The sequence below is a fragment of the Ranitomeya imitator genome, chromosome 7 (assembly GCF_032444005.1).
Source record: "Ranitomeya imitator isolate aRanImi1 chromosome 7, aRanImi1.pri, whole genome shotgun sequence".
Lineage (NCBI taxonomy): Eukaryota > Metazoa > Chordata > Amphibia > Anura > Dendrobatidae > Ranitomeya > Ranitomeya imitator.
The window spans coordinates 221,523,360-221,539,074 of record NC_091288.1 but is presented as its reverse complement, the minus strand read 5'-3'; the positions used below and the strand labels follow the sequence as shown (position 1 = coordinate 221,539,074).

At 44.9% G+C, this 15,715-nt stretch overlaps 1 protein-coding gene across 1 annotated transcript in view; it reads right to left on the bottom strand.

Annotated features, from left to right (window-relative positions):
• LOC138645663 (guanylate-binding protein 3-like) overlaps nucleotides 1-15,715 on the bottom strand; it is a 107,845-nt gene that overhangs the window by 17,283 nt on the left and 74,847 nt on the right. The window contains exons 2-4 of the mRNA XM_069735117.1: nucleotides 12,297-12,473; nucleotides 10,938-11,065; nucleotides 10,631-10,740 (exon numbers count right to left, since the gene is read on the bottom strand). Coding sequence (XP_069591218.1) covers nucleotides 10,631-10,740; nucleotides 10,938-11,065; nucleotides 12,297-12,473 — 415 coding nt within the window. The remainder of the gene's footprint in view (nucleotides 1-10,630; nucleotides 10,741-10,937; nucleotides 11,066-12,296; nucleotides 12,474-15,715) is intronic.

Genomic DNA, 15,715 nt, shown 5'->3' with positions numbered 1-15,715 from the left:
TATACTTCTATATCATCCTGACCCTGGCACAAAGCCAGCAAATTTTTCTCAGCCTGATCCACAGAATTAGGCTCATCGTACAGTAATCCGAGCGCCAGGAAAAACGCATCGACATTACTCAATGCAGGGTCTCCTGGTGCAAGAGAAAATGCCCAATCTTGAGGGTCGCCGCGCAAAAAAGAAATAATAATCAAAACCTGTTGAATAGGATTACCAGAAGAATGAGGTTTCAAGGCCAGAAATAGCTTACAATTATTTTTGAAACCTTGAAACTTAGTTCTATCTCCAAAAAACAAATCAGGAATAGGAATTCTTGGTTCTAACATAGATTTCTGATCAATAGTATCTTGAATCTTTTGTACATTTATAACGAGATTATCCATTGAAGAGCACAGACCCTGAATATCCATGTCCACACCTGTGTCCAGAATCACCCAAATGTCTAGGGGAAAAAAAAAAAATGAACACAGAGCAGAAAAAAAAAAAAAAAAAAAAATGATGTCAGAACTTTTTCTTTCCCTCTATTGAGAATCATTAGTAGGCTCCTTGTACTGTTATGTCTGCTAATGAGAGGTGTTATGAAGGCAATCCAGAGACACAGTGTGCCTAGCGATCAGAGCGCACACAGTGATCTGACAAATACCCAAAAACAAAAGAACGAGCTCTGAGACGTGGAAACTCTGTAGACTGCACACCTGATCCTATCCTAAGCACAACTAAAAGCGGCTGTGGATTGCGCCTAACAACTACCTATGCAACTCGGCACAGCCTAAGAAACTAGCTAGCCTGAAGATAGAAAAATAGGCCTGACTTGCCCCCAGAGAAATACCCCAAAGGAAAAGGCAGCCCTGTCATGATCCCAATGGCAGGGGATCACAAAAAGGACAAGCACAGATACAAACAAGCTCTAGGGCGATGGAACCTGAGCTGACCGCGACCCTGAACCTAACACACAAATAAAAGTAGCCGGGGAACGTGCCTACGATGATCCTAGACGTCTCGCTCCAGCCGAAGATCTAACTTCCCCTATCAGAAGAAACACAGACCTCTCTTGCCTCCAGAGAAATACCCCACAGCAAATAGCAGCCCCCCACATATAATGACGGTGAAATGAGAGGAAAGCACATACGTAGTATGAAAACAGTTTCAGCAAAATGAGGCCCGCTAAAGCTAGATAGCAGAGGATACAAAAGTGAACTGCGCGATCAGCGAAAAACCCTTCAAAAAACCATCCTGAAATTACTTGAACTCATGTGCCAACTCATGGTACATGAAAAGCAATTTCAGCCCACTAGAGCAACCAGCAGCAGAGAATAACATATCTGCAGGCTGGACTAAAAACCAAATTAAGCAAAACACAAAACAGGAAAATCCAAACTTAGCTTGTCCAGAAGGTTCTAGGAGCAGGGAGCAGAGGTAACAAGACACACTGGATACATTGATAACCGGCGAGGAAATGCCAGCAAAGCCAGGTTAAATAGGAAACTCCCATATGCTGATGGAACAGGTGGAACCCAGAAACCCAGGAAAGACAAGTCACCCAGTACCATCAGTAACCACCAGAGGGAGCCCAAAAACAGAACTCACAGCAGTACCCCCCCCTTGAGGAGGGGTCACCGAACCCTCACGAGAACCACCAGGGCGACCAGGATGAGCCCTATGAAAAGCGCGAACCAAATCATCAGCATGAACATCCGAGGCAACCACCCAAGAATTATCCTCCTGACCATAACCCTTCCACTTGACCAAATACTGGAGTTTCCGTCTGGAAACACGAGAATCCAAGATCTTCTCCACAACATACTCCAATTCTCCCTCCACCAGCACTGGAGCAGGAGGCTCAAGAGAAGGAACAACAGGTACCTCATACTTCCGCAACAACGACCGATGAAACACATTATGAATAGCAAACGATGCCGGGAGATCCAAACGAAACGACACAGGGTTAAGAATTTCCAAGATCCTATAGGGACCGATGAACCGAGGCTTGAACTTAGGAGAAGAGACCTTCATAGGAACAAAACGAGAAGACAACCACACCAAGTCACCAACAAGAAGTCGAGGACCCACGCGGCGACGGCGATTAGCAAACTGCTGAGCCTTCTCCTGGGACAACTTCAAATTGTCCAGCACATGACTCCAAATCCGATGCAACCTATCCACCACCATGTCCACTCCAGGACAATCAGAAGGTTCCACCTGACCAGAGGAAAAACGAGGATGAAACCCCGAATTACAAAAGAAAGGAGAAACCAAGGTAGCAGAACTAGCCCGATTATTAAGCGCAAACTCGGCCAGCGGCAAAAAGGTAACCCAGTCATCCTGATCAGCAGAAACAAAACACCTTAAATAAGTTTCCAAGGTCTGATTAGTTCGTTCAGTCTGGCCATTCGTCTGAGGATGGAATGCAGACGAAAAGGACAAATCAATGCCCATCTTAGCACAGAAAGTCCGCCAAAATCTAGACACAAACTGGGATCCCCTGTCAGAAACGATGTTCTCAGGAATCCCATGCAAACGAACCACATTCTGAAAAAACAGAGGGACCAACTCAGAGGAGGATGGCAACTTAGGCAAGGGTACCAAATGAACCATTTTAGAAAAGCGATCACACACAACCCAGATGACGGACATTTTTTGAGAGACAGGGAGATCCGAAATAAAGTCCATGGAAATGTGCGTCCAAGGCCTCTTCGGGATAGGCAGAGGTGACAACAATCCACTGGCCCGAGAACAGCAAGGCTTAGCCCGAGCACAAACCTCACAAGACTGCACAAAAGAACGCACATCCCTCGACAAGGAAGGCCACCAAAAAGACCTGGCCACCAAGTCTCTAGTACCAAATATTCCAGGATGACCTGCCAACGCAGAAGAATGGACCTCGGAGATGACTCTACTGGTCCAATTATCCGGAACAAACAGTCTCTCAGGCGGACAACGATCAGGTTTAGCCACCTGAAACTCCTGCAAAGCACGTCGCAAGTCTGGGGAGACAGCAGACAAAATCACCCCATCCCTAAGGATACCAGAGGCCTCAGAATTTCCAAGGGAGTCAGGCACAAAACTCCTAGAAAGAGCATCCGCCTTCACATTCTTTGAACCTGGCAGGTATGAAACCACAAAATTGAAACGAGAGAAAAACAGTGACCAACGAGCCTGTCTAGGATTCAGACGCCTGGCAGACTCAAGGTAAATCAAATTTTTGTGATCAGTCAAGACCACCACACGATGTCTAGCACCCTCTAGCCAATGACGCCACTCCTCTAATGCCCACTTCATGGCCAAAAGTTCCCGATTACCAACATCATAATTCCGCTCAGCCGGCGAAAACTTTCTAGAAAAAAACGCGCATGGCTTCATCACTGAGCCATCGGAGCTTCTCTGTGACAAAACCGCCCCCGCTCCAATCTCGGAAGCATCAACCTCAACCTGAAAAGGGAGCGAAACATCTGGCTGATGCAACACAGGAGCAGAAGAAAACCGGCGCTTAAGTTCCTGAAAGGCCTCCACAGCCGCAGGAGACCAATTAGCAACATCAGCACCCTTCTTAGTCAAATCCGTCAAAGGCTTAACAACACTAGAAAAATTAGTTATAAAACGACGATAGAAATTAGCAAAGCCCAAGAACTTCTGTAGACTCTTAAGAGATGTAGGCTGCGTCCAGTCACAAATAGCCTGAACCTTGACGGGATCCATCTCAATAGTAGAAGGGGAAAAAATATACCCCAAGAAAGAAATCTTCTGGACTCCAAAGAGACACTTTGAGCCTTTTACAAACAAGGAATTGGCCCGCAGGACCTGAAACACCTTCCTGACCTGCTGAACATGAGACTCCCAGTCATCAGAAAAAACCAAAATATCATCCAAATACACAATCATAAATTTATCCAGATATTCACGGAAAATATCGTGCATAAAGGACTGGAAGACTGAAGGAGCATTAGAAAGTCCAAAAGGCATTACCAAATACTCAAAATGGCCCTCAGGCGTATTAAATGCGGTTTTCCACTCATCACCTTGCTTTATTCGTATAAGATTATACGCACCCCGAAGATCAATCTTAGTGAACCATTTAGCCCCCTTAATGCGAGCAAACAAATCAGTCAACAATGGCAAAGGATACTGATATTTTACGGTAATCTTATTCAAAAGACGGTAATCTATACAAGGCCTCAAGGAACCATCTTTCTTGGCCACGAAAAAAAAAAACCTGCTCTCAAAGGGGACAAAGATGGACGGATATGTCCCTTTTCCAAGGACTCCTTAACATAATCCCGCATAGCAGTATGCTCTGGCACTGACAGATTGAACAAACGACCTTTAGGAAATTTACTGCCCGGAATTAAATTTATAGCACAATCGCAATCCCTGTGAGGAGGAAGCGAACTGAGCTTAGGCTCCTCAAAAACATCCCGATAGTCAGACAAAAACACAGGAATCTCAGAAGGAGTAGATGAAGCGATAGAAATCGGAGGTGCATCATCATGAACCCCCTGACAACCCCAGCTTAACACAGACACTGATTTCCAGTCAAGGACTGGATTATGAGTTTGTAACCATGGCAGACCAAGTACTAGAACATCATGCAAATTATACAGTACCAGGAAGCGAATCACCTCCTGATGAACGGGAGTCATACGCATGGTCACTTGTGTCCAGTACTGAGGTTTATTCATAGCCAAAGGTGTAGAGTCAATTCCCTTCAAAGGAATAGGGACTTCCAGAGGCTCCAGACTAAACCCACAGCGATTGGCAAATGACCAATCCATAAGACTCAGGGCAGCGCCTGAATCCACATAGGCATCGACGGAAATGGATGATAATGAACAAATCAGAGTCACAGACAGAATGAACTTAGACTGTAAAGTACTAATGGCAACAGACTTATCAACCTTTTTTGTGCGTTTAGAGCATGCTGATATAACATGAGCTGAATCACCACAATAAAAGCACAACCCTTTTTTCCGCCTATACTTTTGCCGTTCACTTCTGGACTGAATTCTATCACATTGCATTATCTCAGGTGACGGTTCAGACGACACCGCCAAATGATGCACAGGTTTGCGCTCCCGTAAACGCCGATCAATCTGAACAGCCATAGTCATAGACTCATTCAGACCAGCAGGCGCAGGGAACCCCACCATAACATCTTTAATGGCCTCAGAAAGGCCATCTCTAAACTTTGCAGCCAGAGCGCACTCATTCCACTGAGTAAGTACCGACCACTTCCGAAATTTTTGACAATAAATTTCTGCTTCATCTTGCCCCTGAGAGAGGGCCAACAAAGCTTTTTCAGCCTGAATCTCTTGGTTAGGTTCCTCATAGAGCAAACCCAATGCCAGAAAAAACGCATCTGCATTAAGCAACGCAGGGTCCCCTGGTGCCAATGCAAATGCCCAATCCTGAGGGTCACCCCGCAGGAAAGATATAATTATCTTGACTTGCTGAGCAGGGTCTCCAGAGGAGCGAGATTTCAAAGAAAGAAACAACTTGCAATTGTTCCTAAAATTCAGAAAACGAGATCTATCTCCAGAAAAAAACTCTGGGACAGGAATTCTAGGTTCAGACATAGGAGCATGTACAACAAAATCCTGTATATTTTGAACCTTAGTGGCAAGATTATTCAGGCTGGAAGCCAAACTCTGGACGTCCATGATAAACAGCTGAGATCAGAGCCATTCAAAGATTAAGAGGAGGAGGAAGTAGCCAGGCTGCAATAAGGCTAGGCAGCAAACTCTGAGGGGAAAAAAAAAAAAAAAACTTCCTCAGACTACTTATCCTCCTACTTCAGCCAATACAATTAACACTTTGTGGCCGGTTATACTGTCATGATCCCAATGGCAGGGGATCACAAAAAGGACAAGCACAGATACAAACAAGCTCTAGGGCGATGGAACCTGAGCTGACCGCGACCCTGAACCTAACACACAAATAAAAGTAGCCGGGGAACGTGCCTACGATGATCCTAGACGTCTCGCTCCAGCCGAAGATCTAACTTCCCCTATCAGAAGAAACACAGACCTCTCTTGCCTCCAGAGAAATACCCCACAGCAAATAGCAGCCCCCCACATATAATGACGGTGAAATGAGAGGAACGTTTTCATACGTAGTATGAAAACAGTTTCAGCAAAATGAGGTCCGCTAAAGCTAGATAGCAGAGGATACAAAAGTGAACTGCGCGGTCAGCGAAAAACCCTTCAAAAACCCATCCTGAAATTACTTGAACTCATGTGCCAACTCATGGTACATGAAAAGCAATTTCAGCCCACTAGAGCAACCAGCAGCAGAGAATCACATATCTGCAGGCTGGACTAAAAACCAAATTAAGCAAAACACAAAACAGGAAAATCCAAACTTAGCTTGTCCAGAAGGTTCTAGGAGCAGGGAGCAGAGGTAACAAGACACACTGGATACATTGATAACCGGCGAGGAAATGCCAGCAAAGCCAGGTTAAATAGGAAACTCCCATATGCTGATGGAACAGGTGGAACCCAGAAACCCAGGAAAGACAAGTCACCCAGTACCATCAGTAACCACCAGAGGGAGCCCAAAAACAGAACTCACAACACAGCCCCCCACATATAATGACTGTGAGTAAGATGAAAAGACAAAACGTAGGGATGAAATAGATTCAGCAAAGTGAGGCCCGATATTCTAGACAGAGCGAGGACAGTAAAGCGAACTTTGCAGTCTACAAAAAACCCTAAAGCAAAAACCATGCAAAGGGGGCAAAAAAAAACCCACCGTGCCGAACTAACGGCACGGCGGTACACCCTTTGCTTCTCAGAGCTTCCAGCAAAACAAAAGACAAGCTGGACAGAAAAAAAGCAACAAAATAGCAAAAAAGCACTTAGCTATACAGAGCAGCAGGTCACAGGAACAGTCAGGAGAAGCTCAGATCCAAAACTGGAACATTGACAAGGAGCAAGGATAGCAGCATCAGGCGGAGTTAAGTAATGAAGCAGTTAACGAGCTCACCAGAACACCTGAGGGAGGAAGCTCAGAAGCTGCAGTACCACTTGTGACCACAGGAGTGAATTCAGCCACAGAATTCACAACACACTAAGCTCTGTGCCACAATACTGTGTATAACTGACAAGCTCAATGCCTCAGCTGTAAAGTGTAACCACTAAGCTCTGTACCACAATACTGTGTATAACTGTGAAGCTCAGTGCCTCAGCTGTTTAGTGTAACCACTAAGCTGTGTGCCACAATACTCTGTATAACTGTGAAGCTCAATGCCTCAGCTGTAATGTGTAACCACTAAGCTCTGTGCCACAATACTGTGTATAACTGTGAAGCTCAGTGCCTCAGCTGTAAAGTGTAACCACTAATGTTATGTAGGCAATCCAGTGACACAGTGTGCCAGCAATCAGAGCACATACAGTGATCTGACAATAACCCAAAAACAATAGAACGAGCTCTGAGACGTGGAATCTCTGTAGACCGCAATACCTGAACCTATCCTAAACACAACTAAAGGCAGCTGTGGATTGCGCCTGACACTACCTATGCAACTCGGCACAGCCTGAGGAGCTGACTAGCCTGAAGATAGAAAAACAAGCCTGACTTGCCTCAGAGAAATACCCCAAAGGAAAAGGCAGCCCCCCACACATAATGACTGTTAGCAAGATGAAAAGACAAACGTAGGGATGAAATAGATTCAGCAAAGTGAGGCCCGATATTCTAGATAGAGCGAGGATAGCAAAGAGAACTTTGCAGTCTACAAAAAACCCTAAAGCAAAAAGCCACGCAAAGGGGGTAAAAAGACCCACCGTGCCGAACTAACGGCACGGCGGTACACCCTTTGCGTCTCAGAGCTTCCAGCAAAACGAATTGACAAGCTGGACAGAAAAAGTAGCAACAAAAGCAAAGAAGCACTTATCTAAGCAGAGCAGCAGGCCACAGGAAAGATCCAGAAGCTCAGATCCAACACTGGAACATTGACAAGGAGCAAGGAAGACAGAATCAGGCGGAGTTAAATAACAAAGCAGCCAACGAGCTCACCAGAACACCTGAGGGAGGAAGCTCAGAAGCTGCAGTACCACTTGTGACCACAGGAGTGAATTCAGCCACAGAATTCACCACACACTAAGCTCTGTGCCACAATACTGTGTATAACTGTGAAGCTCAATGCCTCAGCTGTAAAGTGTAACCACTAAGCTCTGTGCCACAATACTGTGTATAATTGTGAAGCTCAATGCCTCAGCTGTAAAGTGTAACCACTAAGCTCTGTGCCACAATACTGTGTATAACTGTGAAGCTCAATGCCTCAGCTGTAAAGTGTAACCACTAAGCTCTGTGCCACAATACTGTGTATAACTGTGAAGCTCAATGCCTCAGTTGTAAAGTGTAACCACTAAGCTCTGTGCCACAATACTGTGTATAACTGTGAAGCTCAATGCCTCAGCTGTAAAGTGTAACCACTAAGCTCTGTGCCACAATACTGTGTATAACTGTGAAGCTCAATGCCTCAGCTGTAAAGTGTAACCACTAAGCTCTGTGCCACAATACTGTGTATAACTGTGAAGCTCAATGCCTCAGCTGTAAAGTGTAACCACTAAGCTCTGTGCCACAATACTGTGTATAACTGACAAGCTCAATGCCTCAGCTGTAAAGTGTAACCACTAAGCTCTGTACCACAATACTGTGTATAACTGTGAAGCTCAGTGCCTCAGCTGTGAAGTGTAACCACTAAGCTCTGTGCCACAATACTGTGTATAACTGTGAAGCTCAGTGCCTCAGCTGTAAATTGTAACCACTAAGCTCTGTGCCACAATACTGTGTATAACTGTGAAGCTCAATGCCTCAGCTGTAAAGTGTAACCACTAAGCTCTGTGCCACAATACTGTGTATAACTGTCAAGCCCAATGCCTCAGCTGTAAAGTGTAACCACTAAGCTCTGTACCACAATACTGTGTATAACTGTGAAGCTCAATGCCTCAGCTGTAAAGTGTAACCACTAAGCTCTGTGCCACAATACTGGGTATAACTGACAAGCTCAATGCCTCAGCTGTAAAGTGTGACCACTAAGCTGTGTGCCACAATACTGTGTATAACTGTCAAGCTCAATACCTCAGCTGTAAAGTGTAATCTCTAAGCTCTGTACCACAATACTGTGTATAACTGTGAAGCTCAATACCTCAGCTGTAAAGTGTAACCACTAAGCTCTGTGCCACAATACTGTGTATAACTGACAAGCTCAATGCCTCAGCTGTAAAGTGTAACCACTAAGCTCTGTACCACAATACTGTGTATAACTGTGAAGCTCAATGCCTCAGCTGTAATGTGTAACCACTAAGCTCTGTGCCACAATACTGTGTATAACTGTGAAGCTCAATGCCTCAGCTGTAAAGTGTAACCACTAAGCTGTGTGCCACAATACTGTGTATAACTGTGAAGCTCAATGCCTCAGCTGTAAAGTGTAACCACTAAGCTGTGTACCACAATACTGTGTATAACTGTGAAGCTCAATGCCTCAGCTGTAAAGTGTAACCACTACGCTGTGTACCACAATACTGTGTATAACTGTGAAGCTCAATGCCTCAGCTGTAAAGTGTAACCACTAAGCTCTGTGCCACAATACTGTGTATAACTGTGAAGCTCAGTGCCTCAGCTGTAAAGTGTAACCACTAAGCTCTGTGCCACAATACTGTGTATAACTGTGAAGCTCAATGCCTCAGCTGTAAAGTGTAACCACTAAGCTCTGTGCCACAATACTGTGTATAACTGTGAAGCTCAATGCCTCAGCTGTAAAGTGTAACCACTAAGCTCTGTGCCACAATACTGTGTATAACTGTCAAGCTCAATGCCTCAGCTGTAAAGTGTAACCACTAAGCTCTGTGACACAATACTGTGTATAACTGTGAAGCTCAGTGCCTCAGCTGTAAAGTGTAACCACTAAGCTCTGTGCCACAATACTGTGTATAACTGTGAAGCTCAGTGCCTCAGCTGTAAAGTGTAACCACTAAGCTCTGTGCCACAATACTGTGTATAACTGTGAAGCTCAATGCCTCAGCTGTAAAGTGTAACCACTAAGCTCTGTGCCACAATACTGTGTATAACTGTGAAGCTCAATGCCTCATACATATTTTATTCTACAATATCATGTGCAACCACCAAGCTCTAAACCGCAATAATGTGTGCAACCGCCAAAATCTGGGCCACAATAGTGCTTTCTGAGTGCCAAGAGAAGTGTCACTACACCATGTGCAACCACCAAGCTTTCATCCACAATACTGTGTACAACCTCAATGTTTTGTGCCACTTTACCATTTGCAACAGCTAAACTCTTTGCAACAAAATAATGTGCAACCGCCAAGGTCTGTGCCACAAACCTGTGTGCAATGATCAAGCTCTGTGCCATAATATGTCCAACTATCGAACTCTGTGCAACAATACTGTGGACAACTGCCAAGAATGTGCCCTTGTCGAGACACTGACGCTTACTGCCTCTGGTGAAGTAAAGGTGTGTCTCATGTCAGTCATTGCTCCGTCCTTGAGTGGCTACTTGATTAGTGTCAAGGGCCACACACTAAAAAACTAAATCTGGAGGCATAAAATCAAAAAAATGTTTCAATATTTAGAGGAAGTGAAAAAAAATCTAGGTTTCAATATCCTTTAAGGATACTGTAGCTTCTCGATGGCATCTTCATCAATGACGGCTTTGCTGTTGTAGACCAGGGCGCTGCTCAGCAGGACGGCCAGGCAGAAGATCCCCATGTCATTCTTCTTGTCTCCCTGTCACATCAGAATATCATCAGAATGGCATTATATTACCATAACTTTATAAAACTCCATCAGTTCTGAATTAGAATTAGCTTGTGAAATGTTGCAGGCACGTCTCGTCATCTCATGTATCATCCATGTATGTGCAGTGCATCCTCAGACCATATCATGTGAGATGGAGACATATTAGCTTCATGCTATTGACTGACCTTCTCCACATCTCCCAGACCCTCGGTGTCCAGCAGGACCAGAGTGTGACCTTCCATGGTGGGATGAGGGAGACATCGCATCCAGATGCCCTTGGTCTGAGCTTGTACAGTTGCTCCTAAATCGAAGCCTACAAGACCAACAGATAATGTCAGATGCAGCAGAGACGAGGTTGTCACACTTCACTGTGATATTATAGTACAAAATGGAATGCCTGCCAGGGCCGTGGGGTACTCGGTACCAAGTCTGGTACTTAAAGGGGATGTCATGGTGGTGGCAACCCGGTCTGAGGCCCTGGGCACCCACGTAAAAGGGAAAAGTCTTTAAAGGGGTTTGAATAAAGTTTGAGTTTGTGACGCCACCTATGGTTCTCTATCAGAGGTGACTGACGCTGCTTAAAGGGGTCCGCTGGGGTAATGTTATGGCTTCCCACAGGTGAAGCTGGGTCCCCAGGGCTCCCGGTGTATAGATGAAGATGGTAGGTGGTGTAGTAAGAAATGGAGGACACAGGCTTGCAGTCTCTTTCCCTGGTTTACTGAACACTTCAGGCAGCCACAGTCCGGGGTACCAGATCACAGGTACAGACAAGGTCCGGCTGGCTTGGAAGCGAGTTCAGAGTCCCCTTTACCAGGTGGAGTTTTAGAAGCCTTCCCTCTAGCGCTGTGGTGTAGTCCCTTGCTGCCTGTGGCTTCTATCAAGGTCCTCACAGTTCTCTCTGTCCTCCATAAAGGTGGGACACTAACCCGCATGACAGGTGGCTCAAGCCTTTTTACAGGGTCTCTATCACGAACCTGGCTCTATGTGCCACTGTGTCTCCAGGTGTTAGGGTGGACAGGTGTAGTCCAGCTGTCTTGCCGGTTTCTGCTATAAGTCTTGGCGTCCCTCACAACCTCGGTCTTCTGGCTACCGGTGTTTGCGCTCTGTAGGGAGGTAGCCCAGTCACAGCTGTTCTCCCCAGTTCTCACTCTCCTGCGCTTCACTTCTTCAACATGCTCTCTACAAATTGTTCAGCTTTCTCTTTCCCTAGGAGCTGCAGCACTTCTTGTGTCTGCACGGCCTCTCTGCTTCCTTCTCCTCTTTCTCTCTGACAGGAACTATCTCTCAGACAGGCTGACTTTTCCCTCCAAACCAGAATATATATAGGGGAGCCACCCACAAGCTGGATCAGAGCTCCCCCTTCTGGCATGGAATGTGAACATGTTGCATGCTTGTGATTACCTGATAGAGAGGATCCTCCCTCGCTTCCAAGCATGACATCACTCTCCCCATGAGGAAAGCAATTCCACTGTCGTGTCACAAATACACAACTGCATAAACTCTGTTACTACTGTGCATCTGTCACTCATCCAAATGTAGCTGACCTTTCTGAGATCCGGCCAGCTTGTTCATCAGGTAGGACTTCCCTGTCCGATACAGACCCACAATGGCCACCACCACCAGCGGCTGGGAGATCTCGAACAAGATGTCAGTGGCTTTAGGATTAACCTGAAATTTTCCATCTGCTGTATTTTCTATCAGGCAAACTGGAAGATCCATCTCTGAATATAAAGGGAGCAAAGACTGATGAGAGAAACAAGACAGGAGGAGCGGTACTGTGCAGTGTATATATACAGGAGGAGTGGTGCTGTGCAGTGTATATATACAGGACAGGAGGAGTGGTACTGTGCAGTGTATATATACAGGACAGGAGGAGTGGTACTGTGCAGTGTATATATACAGGAGGAGTGGTACTGTGCAGTGTATATATACAGGACAGGAGGAGTGGTACTGTGCAGTGTATATATAAAGGAGGAGTGGTACTGTGCAGTGTATATATACAGGACAGGAGGAGCGGTACTGTGCAGTGTATATATACAGGAGGAGTGGTACTGTGCAGTGTATATATACAGGACAGCGGGAGTGGTACTGTGCAGTGTATATATACAGGAGGAGTGGTACTGTGCAGTGTATATATACAGGAGGAGTGGTACTGTGCAGTGTATATATACAGGAGGAGTGGTACTGTGCAGTATATATATATATATATATATATATACAGGAGGAGTGGTACTGTGCAGTATATATATACAGGAGGAGTGGTACTGTGCAGTATATATATACAGGAGGAGTGGTGCTGTGCAGTGTATATATACAGGGGCAGTGGTACTGTGCAGTGTATATATACAGGAGGAAAGGTACTGGGCAGTGTATATATACAGGAGGAGTGGTACTGTGCAGTGTATATACAGGACAGGAGGAGTGGTACTGTGCAGTGTATATATACAGGACAGGAGGAGTGGTACTGTGCAGTGTATATATACAGGAGGAGTGGTACTGTCAGTGTATATATACAGGAGGAGTGGTACTGTGCAGTGTATATATACAGGACAGGAGGAGTGGTACTGTGCAGTGTATATATAAAGGAGGAGTGGTACTGTGCAGTGTATATATACAGGACAGGAGGAGCGGTACTGTGCAGTGTATATATACAGGAGGAGTGGTACTGTGCAGTGTATATATACAGGACAGCGGGAGTGGTACTGTGCAGTGTATATATACAGGAGGAGTGGTACTGTGCAGTGTATATATACAGGAGGAGTGGTACTGTGCAGTGTATATATACAGGAGGAGTGGTACTGTGCAGTATATATATATATATATATATATACAGGAGGAGTGGTACTGTGCAGTATATATATACAGGAGGAGTGGTACTGTGCAGTATATATATACAGGAGGAGTGGTGCTGTGCAGTGTATATATACAGGGGCAGTGGTACTGTGCAGTGTATATATACAGGAGGAAAGGTACTGGGCAGTGTATATATACAGGAGGAGTGGTACTGTGCAGTGTATATACAGGACAGGAGGAGTGGTACTGTGCAGTGTATATATACAGGACAGGAGGAGTGGTACTGTGCAGTGTATATATACAGGACAGGAGGAGTGGTGCTGTGCAGTGTATATATACACAGGAGGAGTGGTACTGTGCAGTGTATATATACAGGAGGAGTGGTACTGTGCAGTGTATATATACAGGAGGAGTGGTACTGTGCAGTGTATATATACAGGACAGGAGTAGTGGTACTGTGCAGTGTTTATATACAGGACAGGAGGAATGGTACTGTGCAGTGTATATATACACAGGAGGAGTGGTACTGTGCAGTGTATATATACAGGAGGAGTGGTACTGTGCAGTGTATATATACAGGAGGAGTGGTACTGTGCAGTGTATATATACAGGAGAAGTGGTACTGTGCAGTATATATATATATATATATATATATATATATATATATATACAGGAGGAGTGGTACTGTGCAGTGTATATATACAGGAGGAGTGGTACTGTGCAGTGTATATATACAGGAGGAGTGGTACTGTGCAGTGTATATATACAGGAGAAGTGGTACTGTGCAGTATATATATATATATATATATATATATATATATTATTATTATTATTATTATTATTTATTATTATAGCGCCATTTATTCCATGGCGCTTTACATGTGAGGAGGGGTATACATAATAAAACAAGTACAATTGCACAATTACATATATATACAGGAGGAGTGGTGCTGTGCAGTGTATATATACAGGAGGAGCAGTACTGTGCAGTGTATATATACAGGAGGAGTGGTACTGTGCAGTGTATATATACAGGAGAAGTGGTACTGTGCAGTATATATATACAGGAGGAGTGGTACTGTGCAGTGTATATATACAGGAGGAGTGGTACTGTGCAGTGTATATATACAGGAGGAGTGGTACTGTGCAGTGTATATATACAGGAGGAGTGGTACTGTGCAGTGTATATATACAGGAGGAGTGGTACTGTGCAGTGTATATATACAGGAGGAGTGGTACTGTGCAGTGTATATATACAGGAGGATCAGTACTGTGCAGTGTATATATACAGGAGGAGTGGTACTGTGCAGTGTATATATACAGGAGGAGTGGTACTGTGCAGTGTATATATACAGGAGGAGTGGTACTGTGCAGTGTATATATACAGGAGGAGTGGTACTGTGCAGTGTATATATACAGGAGGAGTGGTACTGTGCAGTGTATATATACAGGAGGAGTGGTGCTGTGCAGTGTATATATACAGGAGGAGTGGTACTGTGCAGTGTATATATACAGGTCAGGAGGAGTGGTACTGTGCAGTGTATATATACAGGAGGAGTGGTACTGTGCAGTGTATATATACAGGAGGAGTGGTACTGTACAGTGTATATATACAGGACAGGAGGAGCGGTACTGTGCAGTGTATATATACAGGACAGGAGGAGGGGTACTGTGCAGTGTATATACACAGGACAGGAGGAGCGGTACTGTGCAGTGTATATATACAGGACAGGAGGAGGGGTACTGTGCAGTGTATATATACAGGAGGAGTGGTGCTGTGCAGTGTATATATACAGGAGGAGTGGTACTGTGCAGTGTATATATACAGGAGGAGTGGTACTGTGCAGTGTATATATACAGGAGGAGCAGTACTGTGCAGTGTATATATACAGGACAGCAGGAGTGGTACTGTGCAGTGTATATATACAGGAGGAGTGGTACTGTGCAGTGTATATATACAGGAGGAGCAGTACTGTGCAGTGTATATATACAGGAGGAGTGGTACTGTGCAGTGTATATATACAGGAGGAGTAGTACTGTACAGTGTATATATACAGGACAGCAGGAGTGGTACTGTGCAGTGTATATATACAGGAGGAGTGGTACTGTGCAGTGTATATATACAGGAGGAGTGGTACTGTGCAGTGTATATATACAGGAGGAGTGGTAC